We start from the raw sequence: 18,591 nt of genomic DNA, 5'->3' as shown, positions 1-18,591 counted from the left end.
TCAAGTTGTTCTGCATTGTTATTAATTTAGAAAAGATAGCTTTCTTTACGATGATGATTATTGGTGCTTGGTAATTTCACTGCCAGTAATATCAGTCAGTACTTTCCTCTAGTTTTGAGGACCAGCTTTTGTTTTCATATACCAATTAAAGGAGGCGAAAAAATGTATAAATTAAATGAGTCGAAGATGCAGGTGGTCAGTGTTCTATGCTCTCTTTGCAGCTAAAAACAATCTAGCTGTATTCAGCTTCATTTTCTTCTTACATTTCTTTTCAGATTGTGAAACTCCTAAATCTCTACACCCCTGTGGACGAGTTTGAGGAACGTGTGCCAATAGCATTCATACGGAAGATACAGGAGCAACTGAAGAAAACCCGCCAAGCCAACCAAGCAGGGAATCTGTTAATGGACACTAAGAAAATGTTCCCGGTGACTTTCCCCTTTAATCCCTCCAACCTGGGGCTGGAAACAATACAGGTGCCAGAGACCCTCAATGTTAACTTCTTGAAAAAATTGTAATGGATTTTTATCCAACAAAGAAAGAGGGAGAGATGCTGGCAATACTGTTGGAGTTCTGAGCATAGCTTTGAAATTCCATGGTGCTTTTGAATGTCAAATGATGAGCAGAGTTGGGAAATGACCTTTTTTCACAAGCCAGGTGACAAATTATGTACAGTGATAATTGTCAATTATGTAAATGAATGTGTATTGTAGTTAAAGACAGAATCCATCTGTAAAATAAAGCCAGTAATTGGGCAGAGGGCTGGTGATGATCCTATCCAATCCCAAGTTAGACTGTGCCTATTCTCTTAGCACTGATCACTGTCCAGAAGCGACAGGATAACACTGACAGCTGTCAAGTAGACATAGGATTTCTGTGCCTATCAAGGTTATTGTGCCTGGATTGATATGCCTGTGTAGCACTGGTCAGCACTGTTCGCAAAAATTGTATGCTTCATGAATATGTTTGAGACTTGGAAAAAAGGAAGTTAGGAAAAAAAGGGTTAATCTCATGGAAGCAAAATTAAAATGTTTAAAATAAGGTTTGCCACAAAAGGTGTATTTGAAGAAAAGGTACCTAAATTATTTTATAATTACAAAATCATGTGTCTGCTCATCAATATGATGTTGTCACAAATTTGTTGCACAAAATTATATTAATGTTAAGACAATATTAATGTTTAGACAATAGTTAGGAGCATTGTAATAAAAAACACTTTTGGATTGAAGTAATTGAGGGGTGTGCAATATAGAGGACATTTTACCAAGTTGGTTGTTAGAAATGGTTGTCATACACTTATTTATTTGAGGTGAAAACTGAAAGATCTCAAAAATTAATTTTACCCAGCATTACAAGAGCTGAGTACTGGGGTGCCTGCAGTGCCACCTATCTATCTGAATGCCTTACTAATTTCATGATTTCCCAGAAGTAAAAATTGCTGTGAAACCATTCCAACTAGCCTAGTCAGTGTGAAAAACATATTGCAGTTTTCATACTGAGAACAGTTTTAAAGTGCAGTTTTGCTCTACTGTATTGCATGTATGTATTGATTTATTGTTTCACTGAAGCCTGTGACAAGCATATTAACTTAGAAATTACTCCTTTTGTGATATAAAAGGTTATTGTCAAACACACTTACTTTAAGAGGCCTTCAATATATATAAAAGGTACAAAATCCCCCCGTGATGATTATGTTCTACTTAAATGGATATTTTGATTCTTTGGTATGGCATGACATGCCTTATGCTTTTCACAATTTATTTATTAGCAATGGTCAGATTTTGTATAGAACAATTTAAGAACCATATGATTACAGTGGAGACCACCGTTGTGTACCCTAGAGTAGTATTTGTGACCATACTTTATTATAACTGAATACTATGTGTTCTGTACATTAGATAGTATTTATTATCATAGACACACATATGCAATTTACCTTGGTGCTTGCTATATCTCTGTCTGCCATTGACAAACAGCTTCTTGCTGCTGGTGAATTTTATGACCTGCCTTGGTTGTGTACCTTTTTATGAGGTCTATTTCTCATTATTTGCCATTCCTATCTACCAAGTCTATTCATATGTAATTATATACATATAGATATATTATAGACATATATATACAGGACATCAACTGGACATCAGTGTGTGGAAACCTCTGCCTTGTGTGATTAGTGATAAGCAGAGTATTCCAGGTCTAGACTTATTATGGACCAGTGCAAAATTAGTACGTGTGCAACCTGGATATATTTATTTGAAGTTGTTGGGTCATTGTTAATTAATCAATATTGTGTTTGCAATCAAAGGTACAGGGATTTCTTTTTGAGATAGAGAAAGGGTGAAAAAATTTACGAAAAGTTGGTGCACAATTCTTAAGGCTAAAAAGCTGGTAAAAAAAGAGCTGTAAACATATTTCATGATCTCCCAACACTGGAAAAATGCAAATGTTTTTGAAGAGGTCGGGCCTCCAACATGTGATGGAGAAAAATACTTTTACAACCAAATGGGCACAGTATAAGTAAACCAAAATCAGTGTCACCATAAAACAAGGTATGTCCATATGACATTAAGGGTATGCATATTTATGTGAATAATTTACTATGTAGGTTACCTCTAGCAGGTGTTGACATCATGGTCAGCTCTGATGTTGACATTATGGTCAATTAGTAATGATATCTTAGCTCTGATACTGATTTCATCAGATTTCATTAATAATCATGTAAATAATGGACTGTGATTCATTTTATTATGATTTTTTGTTAATTTATATTGTATAATATGATGATGGAGCTTGAAATGCAACAAATAGAAATATTCTACAATTGATTTGTGGTTTTTGTTTTTGACATAGCCATTGCTCAGATAAGCATTGCTTAGCTTGAACCAATAAAAAAGATACCTATAATTTAGGAAATGGTATCAAGGGTAGAATACATAACTGTATCAAGACTACAGATAACAGTCTCAAGTTAAACTAATTGCTTTTATATAATTGTAGGCATTAATTGACCAAGAAAAGAACTGTGGCAAGTTTTTAAGTTCTTTTCCTTGAGACGATTATATTCCTCGTGATCAGGTTTGCACCAAAACATTAACAGTAACCAGTACCCCTGAAGTCTGTCTTTTTCAAAATGAGGGGTGGTCAACATGGTTTTAAAAAATACGAATAAGAAGAAAATGTCATTTTAATAACCATTAAAAATAATTTATTCATTCCATTCAAAAATTCTATAATACTGATAAACTTGTAAAATAAATTATTTGTCATGGTGTAAAAGTTTGTCCATCAAAACCATAACACAATGTTTAAACCTCCCCTTCCCAGACAATAAATAAGTGTTCACACGATGGTAACAATAAATTAAATGATTGTTTAGCATCTCTCAGATGAGATATGGAAGCTTTAAATATATTAAATGATTCAAATCTTGGAAGTAATCAGGTGCCCGTCTTTCTCACTGATGTGTGTCATCATTCATCATGAGATATTGAACTATCAAACTCAATTTTTTTTTCATGATTTTAGAGATAATTTTTTGGGTGCAGGAGATGGCATCTGTGTATGTCTGGTCACCATGGCAATTGGTTTAAGCATAGCACTTCCTGCAGAACGCCCCTCTGGGATGTCTCTCACTGGCTGTAATTGGGAGGTTTTTGGTTTCTGGTTATCACCATTGGAATACCCATTCTCTAAACAGGAAGCCCTTTGAAACCCTCTGCCAGATCGAACAGTTATGAAGTTTTCTGCAGGTGAGCTACACCTAGAATCCTGCTCAGAGTCTAATTTCTCCGGAGAAGGATTATAAGTCCGTGGTTGCTGTGGAAGCTTGCTCAAGCCTCCATCTGATTCCCCAATATGGATATCCATTTCACCGTTGCTACTGTAGTTATTGTATCTGGAAGAGTTTCTTTGATTCCCTGTGATAACCCTCCTGTTGCCTGTGCTTGTTTGCCTGTCGTCAGCTTTACTGTTCCTACCATCTACCCTAGCAGGGGCAGGAGTGGAGTGATCTGATGGATACTGGTTTTCCATTCTATTCAGGAACTCTAGTGCACCATGCTGATCTGAGTTGAAGATGTCCTGCTGTGTGTGAGGACCCCCAGCGCCCCCTATCTGATGGAAGGCCGATTCTCTACTTGGTGTGGTTGGTTCCTCTTGGGTGAGTCCATGGGGTCCTGGGGACACGGTGCCTTTCACACTTAGATCCACCACATAATGTGAAGTTTTTCCTCTGACCTGATCTTGCTCAGGGTTTAACCTGGGCACATCTGGTGTGTTCCTGTAGCCTGGAGTTTGTGTGCGTTGACTAGAGAGGCTGGGGTGTTCCTTAGTAGGCTGCACGGGGTCCCCATGATATTCGGTACTATTTCTACTGGGAGTTTCTCTGGGATTGGGCTTTGGTGTAGAGGAAGGTGTAGGATTGGGGGAAAACTGCTGTAGGAGCTCTTTCATGGCTGATATGATCTTCGACTTTTTGGCACTGAATAAAAATAAAAAGGATAAAACTACTACTTACACATCTAAAAGGGGCAAATATGTTCATCTGTGTTAATTAAACAGACATTGTTTCAACTGTTATATTGATAAATTCTTCCTGTTAAAGAAGATTGATGCTGTATATATATACTTAACCATGGCCTATGTCTTAACACTTGCAAAATTAATCTTAATACTGATTTGTTTCCCCTTACCTGTCCATGTTACTGAGGAGCTTCTCCAGGCCCCTGATACAGAATGTCTTCACCCTGGCTGCAGTGGCCTGTCTCTCCTTGGCCACCTCGGCCTTCACACGCTTGGCTGCACGGGAATTGGTCTCATTCACATGCCTCAGGACATCCTCTGCAATGAGGGTTCATACTTTGGCTTTTACAAGTAAATCAACAATACCATATATATATATGATATCAAACTGTGTCATCCTGGTATTACAAAGGTATCAAATGAAAAGTTTATCAATTTTTGAAAAATGAACCCTGAAGCAGCAAATATTGTAACTACTGTGTACACACATACACAGACACACACAGCATATTTTGTTTTTCATGACATTCATTCAATACTCTGGCTTAACTATGGATTAAGCACTCACCTCTGATCTTAGTCACTGTTTCCAGGTAATGTGCCTTCAGCTGGTCCAGCAGCTTGGCATCCACAAGACCTCCATCGGTCTGAAATATTGAATCTTTGAGTTACAAATTGAAATAGCATTACACTGGGGACACTTATCTATAACAAGTTCATACAAAAGGGCCATGTGAACATCCATGTGGCTTACCGGAGGGGGAGGGAGGGGGGGAATAATTTCAATATCGTTCAAAACTTATCTTGTTAAGGAAGTTGGAGTCGAACCTATGTCAGTTTGTGATTCACTGAGAGATTTACATTTAGACAAACTCCTCTCCTTGTTAATTTTGTTAAAAAAAAAGAGTTCAGAGCAGACGTACCTGAACAGGTGTGCACACAACTTCTTTCCTTTGATTCTCCACTTTCTGTTTCAAGTCTCTTATTTCTCTTTCATGTTCTCTGTTTATTTTTTCTATGGCTGCCTGATTGTCTCTGTTTGATTCAAATATCTTCCACCTGAAATCCTCTACAGCAGCCAGATGTTTCTCTTCCAAATGTTGCCGAAGGTTGTCCAAGGAATTCTCTTGTTGACTTTTTGCACTTTTCAACTGCTCTTCCAATTGTCTGACCTTTTCATTCAGCTCATTGTTTTTATCCTTGTAGCTGTTCACGCTCTGTCTGTGCTCCTCCTCTGACTGCTGCAGTACCGTTTGCAACTCCCTCTTCCTAGAGTCCAGCTTCTCTAGCTTGCTCTTTAAATCGTCAATCTGCTCGGCCAACCTGTGTTTTTCCTGCTCCAGTCTTTCTATGGCCTTGTCACACTCCTCCTGTAGATCTGCTCGAGCATTTTGCAGTCTTGCACTGTAGAACTGTTCAGACTGCTGAAGCTCCTCTTCCTTGGCACTCAGCCTGGCTTGTAAACTGGCCAGTTGCTGTTCATACTTTCTTTCCGGAGAAGACTTTGAACCTGAGCCATCTAAAGGCACCTTGCCGAACTGGGTTCTCTCCATGTCGGCTCTCAGTGTCTCCAGTTCACTCTCCCAGTTGGCATGAGTTGTCTGTAACTGCTCTTCTAAATCTTTGATTTTCTGCATCAGTTTTGATCTCTCATTTTCCCACAATTGCTTTTGGTTTTCTGCCACCTCCTGACAGGCCTTCTTCATCTCCTGTTCATATTGCTGAAGTACAGAACACAAGTATGTGAAAAATTGATGCCAAAATATGATTGGGGGGGGGGGGGGGGGGATACAATATAAATTGCTGAGATATTTCCTTCATAAACCAGACATGTAACAGCAGAGTTTTAAATCAAACAAATAACAGTGAAATTTGTGATGTCAATGTTACAGCACTATATCAAGCTACAAACTTGTCAACATATTCTCATCATTTTGCATCCCTGCAAAAAATAAATAAATAAATAAATAAAAAATAACTCACCAGTGTCCACTCCTTCCTGGCCTCAGCTAGGATAGACTCAGTCTCTTCTTGCAGCTTTGTCTTCAGTGTCTCCATCTGGTGCCCATGACTTCTGTTAGCATCTTCGAGCCTCTTCTGCCAGGTGCTCTCCAAAACTTCTTTCTCCTTGAAAAACAGAAAATATATCTTCAGTACTATGAAAATTTGTATCAATTTTCATTAATTATCACTTTTTAACATTGTGTGTGTGTAGTATTCTTACTGTAGAGACAAGCCAGAATGACATACCTTGCAAAACTGTTGTTGTAATTCCTGCAGAGCATCACTGTCAGCTTTGGCATGCTCACTCTGTAGGTTTTTCACTCTCTTCTTCAAGTGGTCTATTTGCTCCTCATATTGCTTTTGGAGTGCAGTCTAGGAGTAAGAAGCAAAGACAACTGAACACTCGTTTACATCTCAATAAGGACTGACCTCATTTCAAACATAATTACTACTTACTATATATTGCACAAAATAACTAGACAACTTAATATTATTAAAGACAGAACAAATGGCACATATTGCAGATGTTTCAGTTACCCATTATTTGCAGCACCTTACACAATATCTGAGAAACATCCAATCATAAGTAATCATGTAACTTCATCTCATATATCATATTCCTACCTTTTCTCTATCGTATTGTTCCTTAGCATTCCTGAGGTTAGACTGCAAAATCCCCAGCTGAACCTCCTGCATCTCCTTTATCTGTGCTGCCTGCTGCTCCTCCAGCTCATGCAGCGCCCTCTGCTGCTCAGCCTCTTTCTGGGTCAACAGTTTTTGCTTTTCAGCCAACCACGATGATTTGGCAGAGTGTGACTCTTTCTCTAGGTTTTCCAATTCCAATTTCAGACTTTCAACTTCCTGTTAATGAGGCAACCATTTTTCAAATATAATCTATCACAAAAATACAACTTAATTCATAAATATTACTTTACACATAGAAAACAAACTTTTAAAGCACATCAATTACCCTTGCTAAACACAGCAAGGATCAACAATTTTCTTTTCTTTTTAAAACTCAAAATCGAACTTTCTTATCTGCTGTATTTTGGAGTGCACCAATAAAATATTTTTAGATAATTATTTTTAATCTGCCATAATGTACCTGTTTGTGAGTAACCTTGACTTTATCAACCGCTTCTCGAAGTTCCGTCTCAGCCTGAAGCTTTGCCTTCATCAAAGCTGTTTCTATTTCAGACCTCTGAGCATGTTCCCAATTGTCTTTAGCTTCTGCCAGGGCTTTGGCAACCTAAAGACGCACATTGCCATAATAAATACATGGACAGGACAAATTATATGAATACTTAAAAAGTTAAAGGAATAATGAAAGCATTAATGCTAAATCATAAGGCATAGAATCTTTTCTGAATGCACATTTTACAACTGCCTAAAAACCAGATGAACATTTTTCCATATTAAAATAATAGTGACCTTTTTAGATAGTAGACACATTGGGCAAATAAAATCTTATGAAAAAAGTCAATTTTGTTTTTATATTTGCTGTGCTTACTTCCTGCTCAATGAGTTCCTGTTGTCCCTGCATCCACTGTGCCTTCAGACTGTCCACATCCTGAGGCCGGTGTTGCTGCTCCCACTTCAGCCTGGCCTTCTCTACAGCAGATGATATCTGGACCTCCGTCTGCTCTTCCCATTTCTTCTTCTCCAGCTTCAGGCGCTCCAGCAACTCGTTCTCAAAGCTCAGTCTTCTATCACTTTCTAATTTGGATTTAGCTATAAATTGAAATCAGGAAAGTTCAAGTTGTTGCATAATCAAAAACCTTAAAACTTTTTGTTTCAGGTACTTTTGAAAAAAGTTTTCAGTATTACAATTAAGCATTTGCTGTTGGCCTTTATATCAATCCATAATATTAAGCTGGACATATTTCTCAAACAATTTCTATGTGTGTTCTTGTGTTTGTATGTGTATGCATGTTTGTGTTCAAATTAATTTTTTTGTGTATCATTTTGGTATATTAGATTTTAAAAATTGTAATAAAATAAATATTAAAAAAGGGTAAACTGTTAATAATCCTCCTCTTACCAGCATACATCTTCCTCTCCACTTCATTCTCAATTTTCTCCTCAAACTTCAGCTGCCATTGCTTCTCTACCTGTTTCACGGCAGATGCTACAGCAGCCTCCTTGGACTCCCGCTGTTCATCAAACCAGGCCACTTTGGCCATAGCAACCTGGAACATGTAAAATATATGCTATTTGTTTGCACATAATTAAACCATTACATCTCATTTTCATCCATTTGAAGGAATTTAGAAAATTAAATTAGAACCATAAGACTGTAACACATTTAGACATTAACATCATATCCCATGTACCTACCTGTGTCTGCACCTCCCCTGCATCCCCTGTACCCATCTGAGACTGCACCCCCCTGCATCCCTTGTACCCACCTGTGTCTGCACCTCCCCTGCATCCCCTGTACCCATCTGAGACTGCACCCCCCTGCATCCCTTGTACCCACCTGTGTCTGCACCTCCCCTGCATCCCCTGTACCCATCTGAGACTGCACCCCCCTGCATCCCTTGTACCCACCTGTGCCTGCACCCTCCTCTTCAGCTCTTCTTCTTGCTCCTGTCTCCACATTTCCTTGTTCAGTTTCTCCTGGGATTTGCTGGTTAATTCTTTCTGCTGATTGTCAAGTGCCTCATCTTTCTCTTGGTCACACTCAGATCTGACCTGTTTAATATATGTAAGAGATGAGAGCACAAAACACAATGTTTTATCAATGCATTAAGATTTGATAAAAGCCTCCATTTTGATATAATCAATACATTTATAATAGTCATTACATATTGTTTTTTTCCTAAAAGACTATATATACTTTGATTAGTTTGATTAAATACCTTGCTGATCTCCTCTTCTAGTTTAGTTTCCCAGTCCTGACGTAATTTCTCCTCCAAAGTTTCCTTCTCTTCACAAATGTTGACATAAAGTTCTTTCACTTCATCCAACTCTTTCTGACACTGTACAAGCTCAGCCCTGGGGTGTGATTTCAGTGATTAATGATATATCTATACATAATTTAAATACAATAGAATAATTTATAGAGATGCATATGTAAGCTGCAAACTCCATTTTGAAGTGTGATTAATGAAAATGTTAATTTAATAATTTTAAAGCAAATTTGTGTAAGCATACATGCATAAGTGTGAGATGAAGAAAAAAAAGTGACAGAAAGAAGAGAAGAGCCACTTACTTCAGTTGTTTGATTTCACTGTCATGTTGCTCTAATAGTTTGGTTCTGTCCTCATTCTGCTGACACATTAATTCCTCTCGCAACTTGGCCTTGGCAACCTCATGATGCTGCAAGCAGGCTTCTTGACACCTGAAATGCAAGGATGACATGATTAAATAGAAGAAATTGCAAAATACAGCAAACATTTCCGACTTATAAAACAATACACATTGCCAAAATGCATTTGCTTCAAAAGTAGAGCCCTAGCATTTTTAAAAGCAAATTATACTTCAACATACACATTGCCCAGAAAATATTTTACATGCCCATACCTCTATATGCAACAGTACTTCAATTATTAATATAACAGGACTAAATCAGCGAGTTCAGTTTCAAATAATGAACACATATACAGCCATGAGTTTTACAACTCCATGCCACGACTTCAAGACTACAAATATCATTTCAACATTAGTCTTACTTACTTGGTAGAAATAAAGACCTAAGTACTGGTATTCAATGTAGCGCGTTTCTTATCAGCAAAAAGCGTAAATAGAAGGGCAAAGGGTACTAACAATGTCTAATTAGCATATGAAGTAGTCCGAGGTGGAGTGAATACACTATTAACACCTCATGAATGTAAATCCCAGCGCAGGTGAATGAACCGCCTTTTGTTGAAATAAGTAGCAATGTAAACAATACAACTGTAGCAATTGGGACCAATGAAAGGCTGTTATTACTGCATCAATGGCTCTTTAACAGGTGAATGCCACTTGCTGGGAGATTTTTTCTTTTTAGAAATTCTTTCTTGCATTTAGTTTTCAAGTTTTATTTGTTCTTCCACAGTAAATATTTTTAAAACACCAATTTTTGTAAAGGTTTGTGATTTTGTTTCAATTTTGTTTCTTTCTTTATTTTTCTATGCTAAGACATGAGTTTTACTCATGGAATGATCTAATCATCTTATGCAAGAGAGTAGTAACAATTATTTTAAGTTATTCAGTGTTTAAAAAAAGACAGCATTAACATTATCATAACAAGATTGCTTAAAATATAATACAGTATTAACTGATTTTTTATGTTTAAAGCAATAATATCTTACATTAGTAAAGCAGAAGTCTAGAAAATTATACAAAAAAAAAGCCCAAGAGAGGAAATAAAATTATTAAAAATTATTTACTTCTCTAAAGCTGTCTTCTTATCTTCATCAAATTCTTGCACCATCAGCGCCATCTGGTGGTTTAATTCAGAGTTAATCTCTCCCAGACGTTCTTCATTGGAAGCAACTTCTTCAAGCCTGTGTTTTGTTTCCTGAAAGACAGAACAAAACCACTGTATTCAAAAGTATAATGGATGTCCCAACCTCAGTACCAATGACCTGTGCTCAACCTTATCTCTACTGTTAATCAAATTATTAGTAATAAATTCTTGAAAATAAAAGAATATTCAGTAAATGTGGAATACTGTTGTAGTCAAAAATGTACAAAACACCACTGGAAATAAGCAGATAGTAGATAAATAAATTGAAAACAAAATGCTTAAAGACAGTCTCAGTGGGTTAGATTAATGTATAGAAGCAGGTTCTATGTAAAACTTTGATCAGATTTGTGTTTTGTGAGATTGTTTATTATTATATTAATAAGTCTGGGTCACAAAAGTCCTGTTAAGACAACTAGAATAAAGAATTAGAAAACGAAAACTATTTATCATGATTTCGGAGCACAGCCAGAAGTACTTCCGGCTCAAGGTCACGACCTCGAATTTCCCACGCTTAAGACCAATCACAGCAGGCTTCAGTCAGAATGAGATAGACGTCACGACTACACAGCGAAACTTGTCAGACATGTAAGTGCCGCCTGTCCATCTTTTCGGTACATGTACCGATCAAAAACAGAAAACGTAAAGCCCAAAACGCTCTTATACACGTAACCAACTTTGTGTGAGCACAAATATTGTCATTTATTGTGAACAGGATAATATGATAATCAGACACACTTGAGACCTGTGAAGCACATACTCACGTGTCGAGGAGTAGTTTCGCCATTGCCTCGTATGTGAGTCCTAACTCAGCTTTAAGTGTCCTCCACCGCCCCACCTCCCTCCCAACATACACAGTCTGAGTGCTTCTTCGTCTGTCTCTAATTTTCTTTCGTATCTTTCGAACTGGAGTGGCTATTTTCTTTCGTCCCCTCTGGTCGCTCTCCTCTTCAAACTTGACGCGCGTCTGAGCCATGTTTGCTGTTTTGGCGCCAAATAGTAACATCCGGGTCTCAGCCGTAGTACTTCATTCATAGTAAACCGCGAGACTTAGCGAGAAATTGCGCGTTCTGAAGCCGTACTGTGAGGTGGTAGCTGAGTATTTAAGACGAGTCGTCTTTTATTATTTAATGGAACTTAAAAACGGTATTAGGTAGCTTCATTTTCTGAACGGTTTTGGATAGGATATACCTTGGTCATTATGGGGAAATTGGTGAGATTTCCAGGAAAATTCATTTTCGTGCTATTTTAAGGGTTTAACGCGCTGAGACTGTCTTTAACAAGGTAAAGCATATGATGTTCTGTGTCTGTGGTCTCTATCTCTGGCTATCTTACCTCTAACTCTTGTTCCTTGTCCTCCAGTTCCCTCTGATATCTCTCCACCTCTCTTCGCAGTCTCTTCTCTACACCTGAAATACCACTGGGGTCCAATTTCAACTCTGCTAGTTCACTCTCCAACTCATGGATGCGATTCTAAAACAATTAAAATACAATTTTGTATAAATATAGTGATTCAGAAATTTACCAGTTAATAAAAAAAAAAATAATATAAAAATAAAAATAAAATTTACATGCACTTAAAGCTATGAGATACTGAAAACTTATGTTACTTTACTGAACATGTCATATTACAGTATACTACAGGAATGTCACTAAAGGTAGCATGCAAAAAATCTCTTTTTTTGAAGATATCACCTGTAAAATGATCAACCAAATAAAGTTTGAACAGCTTAATTTAAGTTTCCACAAAGTTCACCGTTTCCACAATTAATCATCCTAAGTAAAATCACTAATCAACTGTGCATTTTACAGATCAACTCAGCCCAGCCTGTTACTCACGTCTTTCTTGTCACTCTCACTCTCCACCTTCTTCAGACCTGTCCTAGCAGACTCAAGGTTTGCCCTGAGAGTCCCCAGTTCAGCCTGCAGGGAGGTCACCTGCTCTCTCTTGTTCTTGTTGTTGGACAGACATTTCTGTAGCTCTGCTTTCAGGGTGGCAATGGTGTTCTCCGGACTGTAGGTGTCACCACCTGCTGTTACCCTGGGAGAAGGAAAGTGAAAGTAGAAATTAGGTTCTGGTCCATGCAGAATAATACATGGTGAAATAATAATAAAAAATACAAAATAACCTCCCAAATGTAGATACTGCACATTGCTATTTTGAATCCCCGAAGAAAGCAGCAAAAGCTTAATACAATCAAGTTTAAATGTCCACAAATCTATTCTTACTTGGAGGGGACTTGTTTAGGTGTTTTCCAGTCAAGTGTTTTCTTGACTCCTAGTTGAGCAAATGATTCAGAATGTGTGTTCTCAGCACCATTAATAAACACCCCACAGGATGCCGCAGACTCATACATGGTCAGCTGCTCCTTCAGCTCACTCATCTCTCTCTGAAGTCAAAGATTTATACATAACACATAAATATATATATGATAAGAAGTCAATGTATAAAAAAAACACACACACACAAAGAAACCCTTTGCTGGCCTGTTTAACTGCCCCCGTTTTTTCTTTCATTTTAAGCCATTAAAATAATGCCAAATTCCTGTATAATTTTTTTTAACATTTCAATTAGTATAACATACCTTTAAAGCTGTGTACATATCATCAGTCATGGTTTTGGCAGCAGACATCTGCTGTAGCTGAGCTTTCAGATGACCCAGTTCTTGGGAAGAACCTGAAGTAACAAGACATGCTGTGGTCAATGTCACCAGACGTTGTAGAGGATTGTCATGCTTAATGTTTATTTGGCTCAAACTACAAGATGGAATCTTCATCAAAGGAAAAAGATAATTTATTTTGATAACAGATAATGTTATACAAAGGATGATTGCCTGCCATGATTTAAGCAGTTTTCCCTAAATAACATGCTCCGAAAGCAGGGCTCGTATCAAGCAGTACCTTGGTATACTAAAGTTGAGAGATGCATTTCCATTCAAGTGAGGCAAAATCATATATTTTTTAATAGGTTATAAGTTGCTGAAAAGGACACTGAACCCCACCTGCAGCTAGCAGGTCTTGCACTTGTCTCTGGCTCTCCTCCAGACTGCGAGTTAGCCTGTTTATGGTGTCCGCTCTCTCAATGTGGGCATTTTCTGATGCCTTGATGTGAACAGATAGCTGCTGGCGGAGGGACGAGATTTCATCATGCTGGAATGAAGAAAAAAATTTCAGATTTCAGAACAAGATACCCCCCCCCCCAAAAAAAAAAAATAAAAAATAAAAAATAAATGATCAAATTAAGAGCAAAAAGATGCAAACCCATTCCCAAAATGCATTCACCTATAATATGTAACATTATTCAATTCCACTATTCACACTTACCTAAATATCTGCAACAACACAATGTGACATGTCAGCTGTAAAAAATCTTCACACCATCTTTCAATAAGGCTTGTTGCCTACCTTCTGTTGCAGTTCCTCTTGCTGTTCATCCAGCCTTGCCTTCAGGTTGAGTGTTTCCTGCTGGTGCTTCTGTTGGATGCTGCTCACAACAGCCTCGTGCTGCTCACGTGCTCGCGTCAGGCTCTCACTGTTGCCGAGCTCAGTCACGTGCTGGGTCATGTTCTCCATGGTGGCTTCTGCCATCTGTAGTTTGTGGATTGTCTGGAACAGGTCACAGAAAATTCTTCAATTCCTTTTTTTAAAAAGTTTTTCCTAAATCAATCCAGCCAATGTACCCCAACATAATGGCTTTATACTTAAATCATGTCAATTAGCCATTTCAAAATGCTGAACAAATAATTGAATTTTCATAAAATTAAGATTTTTTACTTTCCCAATGGACTATGCAGAAGCTGAACCAAAGCCTTTAATACATGGTGACCTATATTGGCAGAAACTTCATCAAACAACCATTTTATTAAATCTAACTCACCTCTTCTTTGGCCTGTTTCACTGCGTCCAGTTCCTTCTCCATAGCAGCTATTCTCCCCTTCAGTGCTGTGTTCTCTTCCTGGGCATCCTGGAGGAGCTGGTTGACCTGCTGTAAACTCTCAGACATACCATCCCTCTCACCTAGGAGAAGGGCACACAAATATTACACTTCATAAAAAGACTCAAAAAGGAAGTCATGGGGCATGATATGAAAAAGGGATATTAAAATGTAGGAACAACCTTATGAACCATAAATAATGTGTAGGGAAATTTTCACCTTTTAATCAAAGAACTTTTCTCACTATTATTAAGTCTTCAGTTTAATAGTGTGTAAGCGCCTTGAACCTTCTCACATGGTGTTAAACTAGTAATATTAGATGGTTTGTTTTAAACAACAAGTTTCAATCTCTACTTTATACAAAACAATCCCTGAGAAAAATGCACAAACTTAAAGTTCACATTTCTATCAACATTATATTTATCATTGTCATAATTCAGGATTTCATACCCAGAGAGTTACCTTGAGCCAGAGCCAGCTGGTGTTTCAGAACCCGCATCTCCCTGGCCGTGTCCTCTTTCAACACAGCATAGTCCTGCTGGAGCTGGTCCAGCTGTCGGCCCCGTGCCTTGTACAGGATCTGGAGCTGGGCATGCTGACGGTGCTCTGTGCTGCCACCTGGTGGGTGAATAAAATAACATGTTTGGAGAAAATGGAATGTGGGTTCAGCTATCAAGGTAGTTGACAGAAGAGTCAGAATGTTATTTAAATGTATTCCAATGAGAAACATTGCCATTTGAATAAAAGACGGAAGATTCTACCTCTCCCATAACCCCCAATGAAATGCTGTTTAGCAAAATCAAATAAAACCCAGCAACTGTCCAAGCATTTTTACATATAGGAAGTAAAAAAAAATTATCTGAAAATATCAATATAGAAAATAATCATTAAATTGACAATTTACACAAAAACCTTGTTAATGACACTTTGTACTCCAATGTTTCTATAATATAATTTTATAATTTTTAATACAGGCATTTAATTTATTAAGCAGGTTTCTCAGTCACCATTTTATTTTTACATTGCGACACATCCTCAGGAGCAAAAAAATACTGTTAGCTGCTTATAAATTATATTCCTAAAGTATATTTTAATGTATAAGTGATTCTTTCCGGTATTTTGAGGTCAGACTGTTATCAATATTGATTTAAATAAGGAAAGAAAAAAAGTTTCTTGTTAGATCTTGAACTAACACTGATGTACTTTACTTTTTATCAAAACCAGAAGAGATCTTCAATCTCTTAAAAGAGTTTTAACACTGACATCAAAGGCAGTTATTCAAAAGCTAATCTACTGATCCAATTAAATGCCAGTCAAAAGATGGATATGACACATATTTAACACAATACAAAGAGAAAACCTCACCAAGAAGCCTATGAGCAGATTGATAGATTGATCCTGTATAAGGAAACCTTACTACCAAAGCACTTCACAGTAATCTGGTTGTTGTCACAAGAAGTACAGAATAAATGGTCAGGCTTCTTCCACCTTGAGTTACTCTATCCCCATTAGTTCTCTATTTTTAGCAGAAAAATATTCTTCAAATCAAAACAATTCAAAAGAAATATATTTTATCAATGAAGTAGCAATGAAAATAACATATATCTAGGCATCCCATTTAATTGTTTGACATACCTTGTTCCATAAAAGCCTGCTGAATATTGTCATGTTTTTCCTCATGTTCAGTCATGGTCTCGGGCACCTTCCTCCCCATGAACTGGACTTTATACCCATCCATGAGTTCCTGAGGGGAAGTTTTGTCATGTCTGGACGTACGTCCAGGCGTGTCCAGGCCATAGACTGGCAGGCTGCCCCTCCTGGGATGTTCTCCTGACCCAACCATTCCATTGGGTGGGCCACTCCCACTGGCCCTCCTCTCTGGGCTATATGGGTCACTGTTGTATGGCTGAGGGTTAGGGCCATAGTTTGGTATGTAGTAGCCCTCTGTGTGGTGATATAGCCTGGGATAGTCTTGCTGATGTGGGTGTGGGTGTGGGTGGTGGGTGCCATGATAGGCAGGATGATATCCATTAGGGATATGATGGAGATATCCATCCTGGTGGAGTCCATTTGGATGTTGAAGGTATCCGCCATTATCTGGGGGTTCATTGCCACCTTCTCCCTGCCCTCTCTCCTGTAAGTCCTCATGACCACCATCATAGTCCTGGTGGTCATCTTGATCATCCCAATCATCTGGTTGACCACCATTCACATGGTCTTCTTGGTCTTCTTGTCCATCCCAATCATCTGGGTGACCACTATTTACTTGGTTCCCATGGTCATTGTGCCCATCCCAACCATTAACCTGACCCCCGTTTACATGTTCCCACTGCTGGTCATCATAATCCCCTGGCTGTTGTGGTCCACCATTGTGTGCCAGCATATCATAGACCTGCTTCAGCTGGTGGGTCAGCCCAGGGCCGGGCGTGGTCAGGGGAGGGGGGTTGTGAGTCATGGGGGTGGAGGTAGGGTAGGCACCACCATGGTGGTTTATATCATCCCAAGTCACAGGAGGCTTCCAGTGGCCATTTGTGCGTCGGCTATAGGAGAAAGAAAACAATAGGTATATGAAATGGACATAACAACTCTGCTGAAATGGGATCAAACATATATCAGGATCTCATGATAATCTCACAGGAGGGATTGGGTCCCTAATAAATGAAAAAATGGATAACTTTACAGAAAAAAAGCCACTTAAAGGCTTAAAATAAAAAGTTGCCAGTATGACAAAAGTTTATAATGAAATGTTCCATTAATGCCAGGACATTAAAATTTTGTAAATCTGTTCAGTTACTGGCCACTATTCCTGCTTTAGGCCAGTAGACTGTCAGACCCTGGTGTCCCATAGAGCCAGAAGTCTAAGAAATATTATGCCCCATACTTCTTCCACTGTATTATATAATTAACTCACTTATGAAATCACTTCATTTAAATTTGAAATAATTCAATTGACATTATAAAACCAGTTTTATTGTATCAAATTGTATGTTTACACCTGAGGAAAGGTCTTGTCCCAGTGAACAAGGCTTGTCTTAAATATCCATGATGCTGTATTGTATAACTGCCCCTAGCTGGTGACCAATATATTCCAAGGCACACCTGTGTTACCTTAGAACAATGCACTGAATAAATAAATACCCCCAAACCACAACATTCAATGTGACACAGTTCTCGGATAATTTCCTTTATTTGGATCAAAAATCAGAAAATTATAGTTATATAATGTACATTCTTCTGAATGCAACTGTGTGTAATTCTCAAATAATGTGTGACGTATAGAGCAGAGTCCTGGTGGGGGTCAGCTACAGTGGCTTAGTCCTATCTGCAAACACCTGTCACTCTGATTACCAGACATAAGATAAATACTAAGTAACCAATCAGCTAAAAAAATTAACAAAAATGAGAAAATAATTTTGTCATTCCTGTACCTTTTCCCTGCAAAAAACAAAACATAGCTTTTCTCCAACTTCTATACAGCTGCGAACAGAATAAAGCTAACAGCTGACAATAAAGGCACATGCAGAATGAAATATTTTTAAGTAACTATATTTTTGCTTACCCTTTCTCCTCTGAGTGTGCCCCTGAGTCATGAGATAGTTCTGAGGAGAGAGATGTATTGTCATCTTCATCAAGAAGATCATCAAAAGCATTGGTCAGCAGCTCGCGCAACTGGAAACGTAATTTA

At 38.0% G+C, this 18,591-nt stretch overlaps 2 protein-coding genes across 11 annotated transcripts in view; one reads left to right on the top strand and one right to left on the bottom strand.

The window, feature by feature from the left end:
• Nucleotides 1-2,822, top strand: part of LOC106174567 (unconventional myosin-Va) — a 33,088-nt gene extending 30,266 nt beyond the window's left edge. For 4 of the 5 annotated variants that reach the window (XM_087003969.1, XM_087003967.1, XM_087003968.1 and 1 more), the window contains one exon: nucleotides 276-2,822. In XM_087003969.1, coding sequence (XP_086860095.1) covers nucleotides 276-518 — 243 coding nt within the window. In that variant the 3' untranslated portion in view covers nucleotides 519-2,822. The remainder of the gene's footprint in view (nucleotides 1-275) is intronic. The other variant, XM_087003970.1, reaches the window with a different exon arrangement.
• Nucleotides 2,823-3,176: 354 nt separating this feature from the next.
• LOC106153175 (uncharacterized) overlaps nucleotides 3,177-18,591 on the bottom strand; it is a 24,468-nt gene continuing 9,053 nt past the window's right edge. For all 6 annotated transcript variants that reach the window (XM_087003964.1, XM_087003965.1, XM_087003960.1 and 3 more), the window contains exons 3-26: nucleotides 18,466-18,575; nucleotides 16,542-17,446; nucleotides 15,369-15,524; nucleotides 14,850-14,989; nucleotides 14,378-14,578; nucleotides 13,975-14,122; nucleotides 13,558-13,649; nucleotides 13,202-13,362; nucleotides 12,812-13,013; nucleotides 12,308-12,445; nucleotides 10,896-11,026; nucleotides 9,737-9,865; nucleotides 9,384-9,519; nucleotides 9,073-9,216; nucleotides 8,564-8,711; nucleotides 8,033-8,253; nucleotides 7,628-7,771; nucleotides 7,147-7,383; nucleotides 6,769-6,894; nucleotides 6,502-6,645; nucleotides 5,442-6,239; nucleotides 5,087-5,165; nucleotides 4,689-4,836; nucleotides 3,177-4,477 (exon numbers count right to left, since the gene is read on the bottom strand). In XM_087003964.1, coding sequence (XP_086860090.1) covers nucleotides 3,511-4,477; nucleotides 4,689-4,836; nucleotides 5,087-5,165; nucleotides 5,442-6,239; nucleotides 6,502-6,645; nucleotides 6,769-6,894; nucleotides 7,147-7,383; nucleotides 7,628-7,771; nucleotides 8,033-8,253; nucleotides 8,564-8,711; nucleotides 9,073-9,216; nucleotides 9,384-9,519; nucleotides 9,737-9,865; nucleotides 10,896-11,026; nucleotides 12,308-12,445; nucleotides 12,812-13,013; nucleotides 13,202-13,362; nucleotides 13,558-13,649; nucleotides 13,975-14,122; nucleotides 14,378-14,578; nucleotides 14,850-14,989; nucleotides 15,369-15,524; nucleotides 16,542-17,446; nucleotides 18,466-18,575 — 5,805 coding nt within the window. In that variant the 3' untranslated portion in view covers nucleotides 3,177-3,510. The remainder of the gene's footprint in view (nucleotides 4,478-4,688; nucleotides 4,837-5,086; nucleotides 5,166-5,441; nucleotides 6,240-6,501; nucleotides 6,646-6,768; nucleotides 6,895-7,146; nucleotides 7,384-7,627; nucleotides 7,772-8,032; nucleotides 8,254-8,563; nucleotides 8,712-9,072; nucleotides 9,217-9,383; nucleotides 9,520-9,736; nucleotides 9,866-10,895; nucleotides 11,027-12,307; nucleotides 12,446-12,811; nucleotides 13,014-13,201; nucleotides 13,363-13,557; nucleotides 13,650-13,974; nucleotides 14,123-14,377; nucleotides 14,579-14,849; nucleotides 14,990-15,368; nucleotides 15,525-16,541; nucleotides 17,447-18,465; nucleotides 18,576-18,591) is intronic.

The sequence above is a fragment of the Lingula anatina genome, chromosome 2, assembly GCF_051362555.1.
Source record: "Lingula anatina isolate TDL-2025a chromosome 2, LinAna3.0, whole genome shotgun sequence".
NCBI classification, from domain to species: domain Eukaryota; kingdom Metazoa; phylum Brachiopoda; class Lingulata; order Lingulida; family Lingulidae; genus Lingula; species Lingula anatina.
Note: the sequence above shows the minus strand (reverse complement) of the source record. Positions and strands in the feature narration are given on the sequence as shown.